At 47.1% G+C, this 14,987-nt stretch overlaps 1 protein-coding gene across 4 annotated transcripts in view; it reads right to left on the bottom strand.

Moving 5' to 3' along the window:
* Positions 1–2,859: 2,859 nt before the first annotated feature.
* Positions 2,860–14,987, bottom strand: part of Tcaim (T cell activation inhibitor, mitochondrial) — a 33,592-nt gene continuing 21,464 nt past the window's right edge. For 3 of the 4 annotated variants that reach the window (XM_055601565.1, XM_055601566.1, XM_055601568.1), the window contains 6 exons: positions 12,155–12,277; positions 10,258–10,355; positions 9,792–9,883; positions 6,257–6,489; positions 4,803–4,934; positions 2,860–4,387 (listed from right to left, as the gene is read on the bottom strand). In XM_055601565.1, the coding sequence (XP_055457540.1) occupies positions 4,150–4,387; positions 4,803–4,934; positions 6,257–6,489; positions 9,792–9,883; positions 10,258–10,355; positions 12,155–12,277 (916 nt within the window). In that variant the 3' untranslated portion in view covers positions 2,860–4,149. The remainder of the gene's footprint in view (positions 4,388–4,802; positions 4,935–6,256; positions 6,490–9,791; positions 9,884–10,257; positions 10,356–12,154; positions 12,278–14,987) is intronic. The other variant, XM_055601567.1, reaches the window with a different exon arrangement.

Here is a 14,987-nt window from a genome sequence, read left to right as displayed (position 1 = left end):
TTATGAATAAAGCTGCTACGAACATGGTTGAGCAAATGTCCTTGTTGTATACTTGAACATCTTTTAGGTATATGCCTAGGAATGGTATAGTTGGATCTTGAGGTATCGCTATTCCTAATTGTCTAAGAAAGCACCAGATTTCCAAAGGGGTTTTACAAGTTTGCACTCCCACCAGCAAGGGAGGTGTGTTCCCCTTTCTCTCCATCCTCTCCAGCATATGTTGTCACTTGAGTTTTTGATCTTAGCCATTCTCATGGGTGTAAGGTGAAATTTCAGGGTCGTTTTGATTTGCATTTCCATGATGACTAAGCAAGGGGCTTTTAAAGGCAAAACTACATCCTCTTTTCTTGCTTGGCAGCTTCAGGGGTAGGTTTTGCACAAGCAGGCAGTTTACAGAGGCCAAGATATATTAGCTGGGACATCTTGACCTTGGTGTTCTAAAATAGGGTTGAGTAATTCTCCACAGGACATTCCATCAAAGAGATAAAATTCTACTTAAACCTAAAATGACCACAGCAAGAATACAGGACAGAGGCACCTGTGCACTCCCTTCCCCTCGGGTTTCCTCACACCTGCTTCTGCACCTCTAAATCAGGGCAAAGTTGTTCTTTTAGAGCTCAAATGATGAGACCGAGTCACCTAGATAAAGCATGAAGATCTCTGCGCTGGAAGGTCTGTAATACATAACTATGCTGTGATCTATGCCTAGGAGTGGGGTAGCCCTTTGGCCTTGGAAGGAACTCAGTCACAGCTTCCAAGTGCATGGCCATTTGTGATGGGCCAGTGTGCTCATTGTGCGTGAGAATGAACTCACTGCAGTCCAGGCCTCAGCTGTCTCAGCCCTTTGAGTGCTTGGATTCTAGGCATGCCCATGATGCTGTTTTTGTCTGCCCTATTTTTCATGTCAAGCTATAGCCATTTAATCACTGTTGCTTTCCGTATAAAATGAACTTAAGGAATGGTAACCAGCCTGTTCAAAGAATACAGTAGACTTTATTGTGTAGAAATGTAATCATTTACTTCCCACTGACCGTTAACATAGACATGGCTATCTGAACTGTTCAGGAGAAGAGGTAAAATCCGCTTCGTGTAGAGCTGCCCTTCATTATCTTGGGATTGGCAGCAGCACGCACGACAGAGACCAAGTCAGCAGATGCTCAAATCCCCGAAAGAAAATGCCCTAGTATTCACGCCCAGTGTGTTCTCACCTCATACTCAGAGCCGTCCTGAGCCGCAATATCACATACATGCTGTGGAGCCGGGGTAACGAGAAGTCTGTGTGTCCAGCACATCCGCACAGCTCAGGTTTCTATTGCAACGTGGGGAGGGAAGGCTCCGTTTCCTCACACCTCAGCGTGGAAACTCAGGCAGGGCGTGGAGGAGTGTTTTCTTGTACTCCACAGAGGAAGGAACTGAGTCTGGGCGTGGCGCACACACCTTCAGTCCCAGCACGCGGGAGGCACAGGCGGGCCGGCCCGGTGTGTACCGCGAGCTCCCGGACAGCCCGGGCTCCACAGCGGAGGGGCGGCCGTGCCCGCGTCCTGACCGTGTCCTCCGTTTCAGGTATGTCCCGGAGTCAGCTCGACCAGGAGAAGGCGGCTCTGGATTCCTTTGTCTGGGTGAATGAGGTCACTGGCGAGGTCACCGTCCCCGCGGGGGAGGAGAGCAGGGCCGCGGAGAAGCGGCGGCGGCCGGAGGCTGCGGGCCCGGGCCGCCTCCTCGCGCCCGCCGCGCCGGGGCACCGCCCCCCGGGAGCGTGCCCGCCGCCCGCCCGCCCGTCCCCGCCCTGCAGGCTGCGGAACGTCCTGACCCGCAACCACCGCTTTTCCTTCTGAGCGCGGCCTCCGGGCGGGAGCGCACGCCTGCTCGCCAATACACGTTTCTGAGGTTTTTCCAGACTGCCCCGCGGCTTCCTTTACCTCCTCGGGCCGCTCGGGCCGGCGTGGGTGGGGCGCGCGGAGGGGCGCCGGCCTCAGGCTCACGACACGCCCACTGTCTTCCGCTCACGCTAGGACAGGCCCAACCCGGCTCCTTCAGAGGTGGTCAACTCGGGGTCTTTCACCATTTGCACCGTGTAGACCAGCCCACATGCCTCTGCCTCCCAAGTATGAGGTTCCCAGTTATTTTACAAGTGAAGGCACCTGCCACAGCCACCAAGCTTGCACCAGAGCTGGACACACACCGTTAAAGATAGGTGTCTTGGCGGGAGAAGTAGCTCAGCAGAATCCTGGCCCTAACAGGCACAAAGTCCCTCCAGCACTACACTCAGAAAAGGGGTGGGGGTGGGGGGTGACAGACTTTAGCTAGCTCACAGTGTGGCTGGCAGGGAGCAGCTCTCAGGGGTAGGTGCTGTAGACACAAGATCGGACCCTGCCAGGCTGTGTCCCTGCAGAAGGTGAAAGTTCACTGTGATGTGAGCCAAAGGAAGTTGGTTGCCGGCCAAGCCAGGGCTGTACACTCTGGGCGTGAGACTGGGCAGGTCTGCCCTGGAAGCCATCGAGTGAGTCCACACTCGCCAAGTGTGGTGCTGAAAAGCGCAGGCTGCCTTCCTTCCTCCAGTGTGCTTCCAGGGCCCCAGAGTGCGACCTCTGCAAGTTGCAGCTGCTGTGTGTCCAGTCTGCATAGGGGCAGAGGCCTTTCAGGAGCAGAGGAAGAAGGGTCTGCAGCCCAGGCTGTGAACAGTCTAGAGTTAAGGGTCTAGCCCCAGCTCTCTTTGGAAACCATTTTGCTGTAGAGGGGCCATCTGGGCTCTCTGAGGTGGAGGGAACGCCCACATCCGAAGATGGAGTCTAAAAGTTTCCTGCCATCCCTAGTTGTGAAACAGGTTTTAACAGCTGGAACACATGAAGAGCAGCCATGTGGTCGACAAGGTATTGTTTATTATTAGTTTTGAGAAAAATCCGTTCAACACACACAACAGGAGAGTCTGTGCCAGGTGATGTTAGAAATGGCACAATCCAAACAAATTTCTAATAAACTAGCATGTTTACAAATTTCCCCTCCCCTTCCTCTGTGTAGCCCTGGCTGTCCTAGAACTCACTTTGTAGACCAGGCTGGCCTGGAACTCACAGAGATCCACCTGGCTCTGGCTCCCAAGTGGCGGGATCACAGGCCTGCGCCAGCACACCCTGCTTGAGGGTTCTTTCTCACAGAGTATCTACAGCCACCTCTGCCGCATGGGTCAAAAGCAGCACCGGCAGAAACAACCCTTGAGCCAGCTCTCATCTGACCATAGTTTGCACTGTTTAAAGAGTACTATGTTATAAACCCCAAACAGGAAAAACTGCTTTTTAGTGTCTCCTTTGTTCTAATGCACCGTGGGAAAAACTCACCTGGACTTCCTCAGAAGAAACGTGCCATGAAGCTTGGGCTTGGTCTGAGTACAGAACAGGCCTCCCACTGTGCAGGAGACAGCAGAGACCACAGAAAGCAGGGCTGTGCTTCTGAGAATGAACCACAGCACAAGGCTCTTCCTGGCCAGATCTGAGGAATGACGGAAGCTCTCAAGGAGCTTTGGGCTAACTTACCACATTGATTCTTACTCTTGGTGCCTGCCGAGCACATGCTCTACCAATATTTTAACGGGCAGAAGAAATCATGGTTAAGTTCTCTGCCACTTATGTTCCAGTAAACTAGTATCAGACAGTGTTGACATGTATTCAGTGGGGTTTAAAAATCTTTCTCATGGGCAAAATTTGGCTACTTAATTTTTGCTACTGGCAATCATCTGTTTTGAGCAACTTCCCATCACTGGCTATAAGGTGTAAGTGTCTAAACAATGTCACTATCAAGATGCATGTTGAACTATGTTGCAGGTAAGAAGTGAGTGCTAGCCCTAACGTGCTATACTGAATGAGGCCAATGTATATACATACATCCACTCATATAAAAATATATAACTTACAGAACCCTCTATTACATAGCTTTAAATATTCTTTTTTCCTTCCAGCATCACAATCAGCATCATAAGACTAGGGAGAGTAAACCTTTCAAAACAAGTTTCTTGGCATAAAATCACTAAAAAGAAAACCCACCCCACTTTTATAGCAGCATTAGAAACTTTGTTCTAACATGTAAATACTAACGGTATCTCAAACTGAGTTTAGATAAATTCAAGTTCTCCTTCTCAGAGAAGGAGACAGATACCTGCTACTTCATAACTTCTCTCTTCCAGTTCCACGGGATGCACAGGTCCCCATCTTGCATGACAGAATAGAAGTGTGACACACAGAGGTGCATCCCGTGGAGGTAAGGCAGCGACTGCTCCAGAAGTCTCCTGCAGCAATCCACCATCTGTCTGCTAGAAATGCTGGGCTCTTTATATAACTTCTCCAGAGAGAACTTCTTTGTTGAAGCCTGTATCAATTCATTTTCAATAACTTTTAACCTATTAAATAAAAAACTGCCATAAGCTATTACTAAACAAAAGAATACAAACATTCTTAAATGTGGGGGTATATATATATATATATAAAACGCAGCAGGGTACTGGCTGCTTTATTTCCACAGTTAGCTCTGAAAGTATTAATCAGGGCTGGAGAGACGGCTCAGCGGTTAAGAGCACTGTCTGATCTTCCAGAGGTCCCGAGTTCAATTCCCAGCACTTATAAGGTGGCTCACATCTGTAACTCCAGCTTCGGGAGGTCCAACGTCCTCTTTGGTTCACACTGACACCCAGAGGCACAATACCTAGACATGCATCAAACAGCTAAAATGCAGAGAGTGCTTTCTATTATCTGTTTAAAAGTCAGGCCCTCATACAGCAAGTGGGTCTGCAACTTCCTGAAAATGGGGGTACTTACGTCTCCCTTCTTGTCATGTTTTCTCTTGCCTGCTGGGCTTTGGCTCTCATAAATGACTGCAGGCTTGCTGGATCCGACAGGGCTGGGACATTAAAATGCCCGAGTTCATGCAAGCTTGGTGAGTACCTGTCGCTGAGACAGAACCTGTATTAAGGTAAACATCACCACTTCCACAGACAATACTTTTTAATCTCCAGTGACTGGAAAGTAGACATCAGAAAAATCCACCTTAAGTCGGGTGGTGGTGGCATACTCCTTAAACTCCAGCACTTGGAAGGCAGAGGTAGGTGGACTTCTGAGTTAAGAGGCTGGCCTGGTCTACACAGAGAAACCCTGTCTTAAAACAACAATACAAAAAAGAACAAAAGAAAGACAGAAAAGGGAAAAAATCCACCTCAGAGTTACAGCCACACGGATGGACGACGCTATTCTGTATGACACATGGCAGTGACCTACTCAAGGTGAGCCTGCACATGGCAAAGTGCAGGTAGAAAGTACTTGCATGCATGCGCTCTCGCACACACACACACCAGTTTTCTATATGACTGACTTTGCTGAGCAGTGGCTGTATCTTCAAAGAATGTTCCAGAGATCTTCAGGCCCTCAGTTTGGTTTCTGACATACGCAAAACAGGGATATGAACATAATTCTTTTGACTAGTGACATTGTTTTGTTTTTTAGATAAGGTGTAGAAGGAACCTCTTATGTATTGTCTGGATGCAACACCTGTTAACTAAAAACACCTGGGGCCTACGGCCAAGGCAGGAAACAGGTGGGATGGATGATGGAAATCAAAGGGATTCTGGGATACAGCCAGGTGCCTGAGATTCAGCCGGCAGGATGTGAGCAAGATGGACGCATGTTGCCTGGGCTCCATTCGGCAGAATGTATATTAGAATAAACGGGTTAAGTTCTGAGCTCATCAGAGAAGAACCTAGTCATATGGCCTAGAGGTATTTGTAAAATAACAACTGAGTCTCATAAGTCACTAGTCCAAGAACCTAGGGATGAGAAGAAACGCCTCTCACTACAGGGTTAGAGTCTTTAGCTCAGGCTGGCCCTGAACTCACAGTGCTCCTCCTGCTTCTGCTTCTTGAGTACTGGGATTAAGGGTGTGCACCGCATGCCTGGCCTCCATTTAAAAACATCATTTAAGATTATATATAATCTATCATCTATCCAACTATCTTTGTCTCTGCATGTGAGCACGGTGTCTGAGGAGGTCAAAGGCACTGGGTCCCTGGAGCTGGCATTATGAGTGGTTGTGAGCTGCCTGACATAGGGCTTGGGAACTGAATCCTCTACAAAAGGAGGGTCTACTTTTAACCACGGAAACAGTTCTGCAGCCACTCATTTCTTCTTCCATATGCTTTTTAATTTATAAGAACCACAGTGAAATAAAGCCCAGCTCAAAGCACTGAGGTCCGCATGACCCGCCCAGTCCAGACATTTACCTGCTGAGGACCATCTGCAAGCCCCTGAGGCTGTGAGGGGGCGCAGGCACCCTACTTCTCAGCAGCTGACTGCAGAAAACATCCAGGAGACAGTAGTACTCATCAAGGGTGAGCGCTGGCTGCAGCTCTTCGATGTAGACCACCTGGATACCCCCCAGAAGACTGCTTATCTGGTCCTCTAAGGCTGACATTCTCCTCTGAAGGTCAAAATAGCTCGGCAAGCTTTCAAAAAGCTGTGGAATTGGAAAAAAAAAAAAGAACACATTTAGTTTTGTATTACTATAACTTTAGGAGTCCAGTTAATTCACTGATTGATTAATAATAAAAATTAATTTTGTTTCTTTTTTGAGACAGGAGTTCACTGTTTAGTCCTGGCTGTTCTGGATTCTGTAGACCAGGCTGGCTTCAAACTCAGAGCTCCACCTGCCTCTGCCTCCCAGGTGCTGGGATTAAAGGTGTGTGCCACCACTGCCCGAATAAATAAGAAAGTTTTAAAAATTATTTTTGTAAATGGAATATTCAATATAATCCTGGAAATACTGACACTGAAAAGAAACTATCAGTCTAGGGTCTTGGCAACTGGGAAGAGGCTGCAGAAAAGGAAAACTCAGCCCAGCTGATGGTCAGCTGATGGTCAGCTGATGGTCAGCTGATGGTCAGCGGGCCTCGCTGTGCGCTCTGTGCAGCGCCTCCCACGTACTCCTTACACACTGTCAGTAAGCTAACGTGCGGCCCAGCTGACAAGTGCAGTGAGCGTCACAGACATCTCCTGTGTGTGAGCACAATCTGCAATGTGTGGTGTGGCGATTTGTCTGTTTGCTGGAGCTTGAGGGGCAAGAAAACAAGGCAAGACTGTGTCAGCTCAAGTGCCACAGAGGCTGACAGGCGGAGGTCTGGTTTAAACAATGGTTGCCAGGACTTCTGGTTTCACCAGAAGTATAATAGGATTTAAAAACAGTAGACAATGTGAGATAATTTGGGGGGGGGGGAAGGCCATGTCCAAAACCAACAAGAAGCTGAGGACACCAGTCAGAGGACACCAAAGACTTAGGCTTCCTGTTGAAAGCTGTGATCTGTACGTTAAGAGAACAAGAAGACAGCAGGCAGGAACTAAGTTTCTATAAACCATCCATCATCATCTTACGACACTTTGGGAAAAATACTACTACCTCCTGCTTTGATTCTCCTCTTGGGTAACTGCTGCATCTAAGTACATGCAGAATCCATGTCTTCCTGTGGTGTGTAGCCTATGCATGTGTCTGCATGTGTAGACACGCTAGTGAGACTGTAAGGACGTAACATCTCTGATTTCATCTGGGCTCTGTCAACTCTTGTTGCATTTTATATCATCTTTTTACAAGCGCAGATCCATGTGAGCTCCATTCAGCACTGAGAATTCTACTACAGGATCTGCCACATGAGCCTCAGTGGCCAGATACCTTTGCTGCTGATTTCTAGGTGTAGGCAGCCTGGTATTTTGTGACTTCACAGCTGGCACAGAAATGGGAGTCACACAGATAGGCTTCAGCTATGACCTTCCCACCTCGGCTCTGCACACATCAGTGTTCGTCCTCATTTCTGAGCAGGGCTTACATGCAACACATGGATATTTATGCATAGATTTTTCCAAGATAATTTTTCTTTTTCTACTCTAAATGCCCAGAAGGGAACTTCCCGATGCTGTGCTCCGATGCAGAGCATCTTTGCATCTGGCCTCCTGTCAGCAGCGCAGGATGCACTTTGTGGTGCCACTGCTTCCACTCAGCTGTTCTAATCAGCATCTCAGCCTGCAAGCACTCTCACTGTGCCACACCCAGCCTGAACATGGTGGTCATCACAACATGTCTTCAGTGATGTGTCTTTGGCACATTTTCTATTTGGGTTGGGCTTTTTTTTTTTTTTTTTTAACTGTTGAGAGTTAAGAGTGCTTACACATTTTTTCCCCCCACAATCCAAGTTCTTACATTTTAAAATACAAAATACTATTAAATAGGTTTGAAATTATAATATTAAGTATTATTATTATCACTGTTTTTTTTTTTTTTTTTTCTAGATGGAGTTTTTCTGTGTAGCCTTGGTTGTCCTGGAACTTACTCTATAGACCAGGCTGGCCTTGAACTCAGAGATCTTCCTGCCTCTGCCTCCTGAGTGCTGGGATTTAAAGGTGTGCACCAGGAAGCCTGACTAAATATCTACTTTATTTCATGAGTATGGGTGAGTTTGTCTGCATGTGTACCTCACATTAGCACCTGGTGCCCTTGGAGCCCCTGGGAGTTACAGATAGTTGTAAACGATCAAGGGGTGCTGGGAATCAAACTTGGGTCCTCTGGAAGAGCAGCTGGTGTTCTTAACCACTCAGCCATCTCTCCAGCCCCTCTACCAACCATTTTAGTTGAACAGATACTTCACCAAAGATGAAAAACATGAAGATGGCAAATAAAAACATAAAAAGATGGCTAGGCAGTGGTGGTGCTCACCTTTAATCCCAGCACTCAAAAGGCAGAGGTAGGCAGATCTCTGTAAGTTCGAGGCCAGCCTGGTCTACAGAGTAAGTACCAAGACAGCCAGGACCATACAGAGAAACCCTGTCATGAAAAACAAAAACGAAAACAAAACAAATTTAAAAAATCTATAAAAAAAAGATGGCCACTGCCATTTATCATTAAATACAAATTAAACTAAAGATAAGACAATACACATGCCTACTGGAGTCATAATCACATGTTTTCACCAGAAATTAAAATATGACTATCTTTGAAATGATCAAAGGATATAATCCAGCAATTCTACCCCAGGAATTTACACACAAGATGAAAAATGCATTTCCCATATTTGTATAAACCACGTATCCTGGCTGACACCTGTAACACCAGGACATTGGAGGCTGAGGCAGTAGGATTGCCACAAATTTCAGTCCAGTTTGATTTACACAGTTCTAGTCCATCCAGGGCTATATAATGAGATTCTAAAACAAACAAACAAACCAACCCAAACGAAACACAATGCTGACTTCAGGGGCTGGAAAGAGAGCACTTGTTCTTGCAGAGGAGCCAGGTGAGATCCCAGCCCCCACACAGTGGTTCACAACTGCACCTCCAGGTTCAGGGGATCCCATGCCCTATTCTAACCTCCTCATGAACCAGGCACGTGCACATGTGGTACAGACATGCATACATGCAGACAAAACACTTACATAGAATTTAAATCTAAAAAATAAAATTTAGCAATGAAGAAAGTTCACATCTGTTTTATTTGTAACATTAAAAAACTGGGCCTGTGAGAGGGATCCGGGAGCAGAAGGACCTGCTGAGTGTGAGGGTCTACACTCAGTCCCCAGACCCCAGGGTACAAGGAGAACATCTGCTACAGTTGTCCCTGACTTCCGTGCACATGCATGCAGACACACGCACAAAGTCAGCGAATTTAAAAGCAAGCTCTACTCTCCTGGAGGGCGGGAGCCGTGCTGGCAAGTGCTGCAGTGTGGCACGAGCGTGTGAGGAAAGTCAGAGGTGTGCCGGCCCTGGCCTGTCCTCACCCTCGTCCAGTGATGGTGGACATCCATGGTTCCCAGCATCACATGGCCCAGTGCGCTCATGCCAGAGCGGTCTGTAAACACGATGGTGCACCCTGATGGTAAAACACAAAGCCTCGGTTACGCCAGAGAATCCGTCCTTAGCACAACTGCAGGGAGTTACTTAGACTTGGTGCATACACTCGGGGTTAGAGCCAATACGCCCTACAAACCAGTATCGAGTTTCTGCTTTACTCAAAGGGATAGATTTAAACTTTTTTTCTGAGACAGAGTATCTCTGCATAGCACTGGCTATCCTTGACTCAAGAGATCTGCCTGTCCCTCTCTGCCTCTTGAATGCTGGGATTAAAGGTGTGTACCAATACGGCTCCCAGATTAACTCTGACAAAGTCACTGAGTTTTGTGCTACAGTTTTATGACCGTGTCCTGCAGCTAACTGATGTTCTGAAAGAGAGTGGACAATAATTACCTTTTGCATTCTGAAGTGGCTCCAAATTCTGCTGTGCTAGGCGGCTCAGACTATGCAGCTGGCTACAGCGGTGAGCAACTCCCCAGCCCCTCTGCCACCTGCACCAACAGACACACCATTAACAGCAGCACCTGGAAGGATCAGCGGGGGTCTCACCCCAACCACCTGATTCTTAGAAGGTCAACAGCCTCTTCCTGAAGAAGACACACACAATGTCTTAACTGATCTTAGATTTCCAAGATAGCTGCTGTCTCTCTTAAGTCCTTAAAGATCATCCCACTGTTGTCACTGCTTCGGTGCATGTGTGAGTGCATGCACACTTTTACCCGGTCAATCTCTCCTTCAGCCTTTGTTTTGAAACCTCTATGCTCTATGTAGCCCAGCCAGACTAGACCCCGAGGATTAGACATGTGCTACCACACTATACTTGTGTTAGGGGAGTTATAAACTTTTAAATTCATTATCGTGTAGGACGCATGCTGTATGTATGTAGACTGGGTGCTCTCCCTCCACCTGTGTGCGGGACTCTGGGGGTGGAGTCAGCTCACAAGATGGTCTTCCAGGGCACCATCTTGCCCCAAGTGACAAAAAGGAAAGAAAGGAGAAATATCAGGTGTGGTGTCTGAGTAAGAATGGGCCCTACAGGCTCACAGATATGAATACTTAGTCATCAGAGGCTGACAGTATTTGAAAGGATTAAAAGGATTAGACAGTCTTGTTGGAGGAAGTAGGGCACTGGGGTGGGCTTTAGGGTTTTAAATGCCCACACCAGGACCAGCGTCTCCTTACTGCTATTCTAGTGTCTGCCTGCTTGCACCATGACGCTGATGAACTAAGCCTCTGAACACTAAGTTAAGCGCTTTCTTTGCTTTCTTTATAAGCGCAGCCTTGGCCATGGTGTCTCTTCACAGCAACAGAGTAAGACTAAGACACAGGGTGAAAACACTGTTACTATGTCACTGTACGCAGAGATTAAAAAGCAAGTGTGTTGCTTCTGCTTTAATAAGAGGGTAGGGCTTGGAGCAGAGCTTGATGCTAGAGCATATACTTTGAGCAAGGACCTGGGCTCAGTCCTCAGATCACACACACACAGACACACACAAATAAAAGTTCAACTCTTAGGCCCAAAACATCAGAACTTAAATCTTACTTCTGTGTTTTAAACAAAGTCATCAGTGTTCTTACAAATATCATTGATGATTTTCACAAAATGCAATGTTGGATTATCAGAGGAAATTAAAGTTAAAGCGCCACATCCTTGAATACTAGAAAGAGTTAACACCAAGTAATTCCTGTACTTCCATGGCTGTTACACAGCCACAGATGGCTGTCTTCTGATCCTCCTGTCTCTGCCTCCTTAGTGATGGGATTACAGGGTGCACGACCATGCCCAGTGTTTGTGGTGCTGGGGTGAAAGCCATGGTCCAGTGCTAGGACCATGAGTGAGTGCTAGGCAAGCACTTTATTAACTGGGCTCCATTTCACTCCTGCACATTTCAATGTGTGTACTAGTGTGGAGGTCTGAGGACAATGGCCTCCATAGCTCGTGTGTCTGAATGGCTGTTCACTAGCAGATGCAACTATTTGAGAAGGATTAGGTGGTGAGGCCTTCTTAGAGGTGGTGTGCCACTGGGATGGGTTTTGAGATTTGAAAAGCCCAGGCCATTCCTAGTAAGTCTCCTCTCTGCCTCCTGGTTGTCATCTCAGCATCCACACTCAGCTCCTGCTCCAGCACCTGACTGTCTGCTGATCTGCTTCCCAGACGACGATCATGGACTCACCCTCTGAACTGGAAGCAAACGCCTGACTAGATGCTTTCTTTTGTAAGCTGCCTTCATCATGGGTCTCTACAGGAACAGGACAGCCACTAAGACTACTAGGAAATTTTCTTTATTACCTGATATCTGAAAGTTGCAGAAGCTCAGACAGCTCATTCTTCAGACGATCCAGCTCCTTCCTAAGTGGCAAACTGTTCTTCAGTTTTTTAACAGCATTTTTCCCATTGATACCTAACCAGGACCTAGACCCAAAACAGACAAACACTTTACATTTCTACCAGTACAACACACACGTGGCTGGGGTGTAGGTCAGTGGGAGAGTGCATGCCTAGAACAAGCAAGGCCTTAGCTCCATCTAGGACTTGCAGACAAAACAAAAACAAAAAGAAAACAAAAAACAAACACCATCAGTGCCAAACACACACTTAGACCAGTCTGCTGTTAAGCTGAGTTTTCAATCAGAAACTCAGCAATTAAGCTGAGTTTGTCTATGCAACAGAGCCCTGGCTATCCTGGACTCACTCTGTAGACCAGGCTGGCCTTTAACTCAGAGATCTGCCTGCCTCTTTCTCCCCATTGCTGGGATTAAAGGTGTGAGCCATCACTGCCCAGCTCAGACATTTATTTCTAACAAGCCTACTTTAAGACACTGCCAAGCCTTGCTGAATTATGTTACAGTTATGGTAATTTCTATAAGGATTGCAAAAAAATTAAATTTTAATAGGTCCAGGCCTGTTCCCAGTTCTAGACATGAAACAATCATGAAGAGCATGAAGATTCTTCTCAGGGTCTGTTTACTGGAGCACCCTGCTGGCTGTGTGAGCTCTTCACTCTGCACAGTCACACAACAGGAGAGGGCAGAATGGAGAAACATGCAGCAGGTGAGCCAGCGTGGGGCACCCCAGCTGTGAGACAGACACACTGAGGGATGTGTCCGAGGAAGGAGCTTCAAGACTGCTTGTGGAGTCTACCCTGGCACACCTAACTGTGCTGCTAATTTTAATGCTAGGTTGCAATGCGCTATGCTCTCCAAGAGCGCTCCTTTATCTCTCTGCTCATTCTGCCAGACTGCATCACTCTAGCTCTTTACCAGAGTTCACAGAGCACATCCAGGTGGGCCTTTCTCTCACCCTGAAGGTCTGTTTCTTCTCGTCCACCCAGCTGAAGTCTTGTCTCAGCTTCATCAACTACACAGTAAAACAGGCTCAGTGGGAAAGACACTCCCTTAATCTTATTTCTTAGAATATTTTCCTCAATACCCTTATAGGGGAAATGTTAAAGAATGTGTTAAGGATCAGAGTGGGTAGCTGTTAGGAGGGGCTGCATTGCAGATTGCACAGCACAGCCTTCCCATAGCCAAGTAAGAGGAGAGGGCAGGACAGTGAGAGCAGGAACCCTGAAGGTGAGCTGCAGTGCAGACCCGGTGCCTCGGAGCTGACGCTACCATTATGACGCCTGTTCTCCTGTTTCCTTCTGTTCTGTTTTCAGACAGGGTCTCACTAGTTACCGGGCGAGGCCAGAACTCACTGTGCAGTCCAGGCTGGCCTCAGACATCCAGCGATCCAGCTGCCTCACTGGCAGAGTACTGAAATTAAAAACATGTCACCATGCACAGCCTGGAGCCCAGTTTTCTTAGTGTTCTTCCACTGAGCTGCACGTCCCACCTCCGTATTTACTCGTAGTGTTAAGTTCTGGTGATTAGAGGTGTTGGGGAAGTGCTCAGTGATGATGGACACACTGCCTGCTCTTGAGAGCTCACGATCTAGACAGTGAAATAAGGTCTACCATATTAAAGATGAGAATTTTATTGAATATTTAAATGAAAAGATTATTAAAAAGCAGCTTATACAGAAGCCCTGAAGAATATCACTTAATTATCTTTTTCTGGTTTCAGTCTAATTTCATTATTTTGCCTTCGTTCTGGGTCCTTGGGACAATCTTTAAACAATGGCTGTTCACTCAGCCGAGACAAAAATTGTCCCCTATAAAACACTCCATATGGACTTCATGCTTTCTGAAACTCTTTAATGTTTGGCCCTTAAGACCCCTCGCCTGAGCAAGGCCCAACACCATCATTTTTCTTTTTTTTTGTCTTGACATAAGCAACTTCATTTTTTCTATATCCTTTAGGCCGATACTCCCAACACAGAGGTCAGGGTAAGCAAACAGCATTCTCTTAAGGGATGCTCAGATTTTTGGTGGCTGCAGCAGGTGCTGAGTGCACACTCACAGCTTTCTACGGCACCATCCTCTGGACCACACCACTGCTCTTCCCTCCTACCCTCACTTCCTGTTGCCTCATACTTCTGCTTGCTCACTAAATCCTCACTGTCCAATCTCCATCTTCCTCCAGCACGCTTGCAGAGGGAAATCTGAACGATGGGATACACTGTTAAAAGAGAGGAACCTACTAGTCATGAACACAGGCACGTAGCACAGCTAGGCTCCTGTTCACATGCATGCCTGCCTTGGTCACACAGTTCTTTCTGCTAACTCCCTCTTAACCTCGGGGATGTAGCGAGATGACCAGAGCTCCCCCATTAGAGCAGGTGACACACAGGAGGTTCAGTGGCAGTGGAGAGCTAAGGCTAATGTCCTAAGTTACAGCCAGTCAGCCACTGGCTTCTTTGGATACAAATTCTGAAGCAGAATGGGACTGTCTTTAAGGAGACTACTCAGAAAGAAGGAAACAGCATTTGGCTTGGGTGGGTGTGAGGGCATATGCCTTGAATCCCATTATCAGAAGATAGAGGCAGAGACACCTCTGTGAGTTTAAAGCCAGGCTGGTCTACATACATAGTAAATTCCAGGTGATAACTTGTCTTGAAAAACAAACAAAACAAAACAAACCACAAACACAGGCTTATACAAAATTACTAAACTGGCATGTTGAAATAACCAATGCTACCACCAGGAGTGGTGGCACACGCCTGTGATCCCAGCACTCGGGAG

Source organism: Psammomys obesus, unplaced genomic scaffold, assembly GCF_907164565.1.
Source record: "Psammomys obesus unplaced genomic scaffold, mPsaObe1.curated_primary_1811, whole genome shotgun sequence".
Lineage (NCBI taxonomy): Eukaryota > Metazoa > Chordata > Mammalia > Rodentia > Muridae > Psammomys > Psammomys obesus.
The sequence above is the reverse complement of the archived record's forward strand: the minus strand, read 5'-3'. Positions and strand labels throughout refer to the sequence as shown.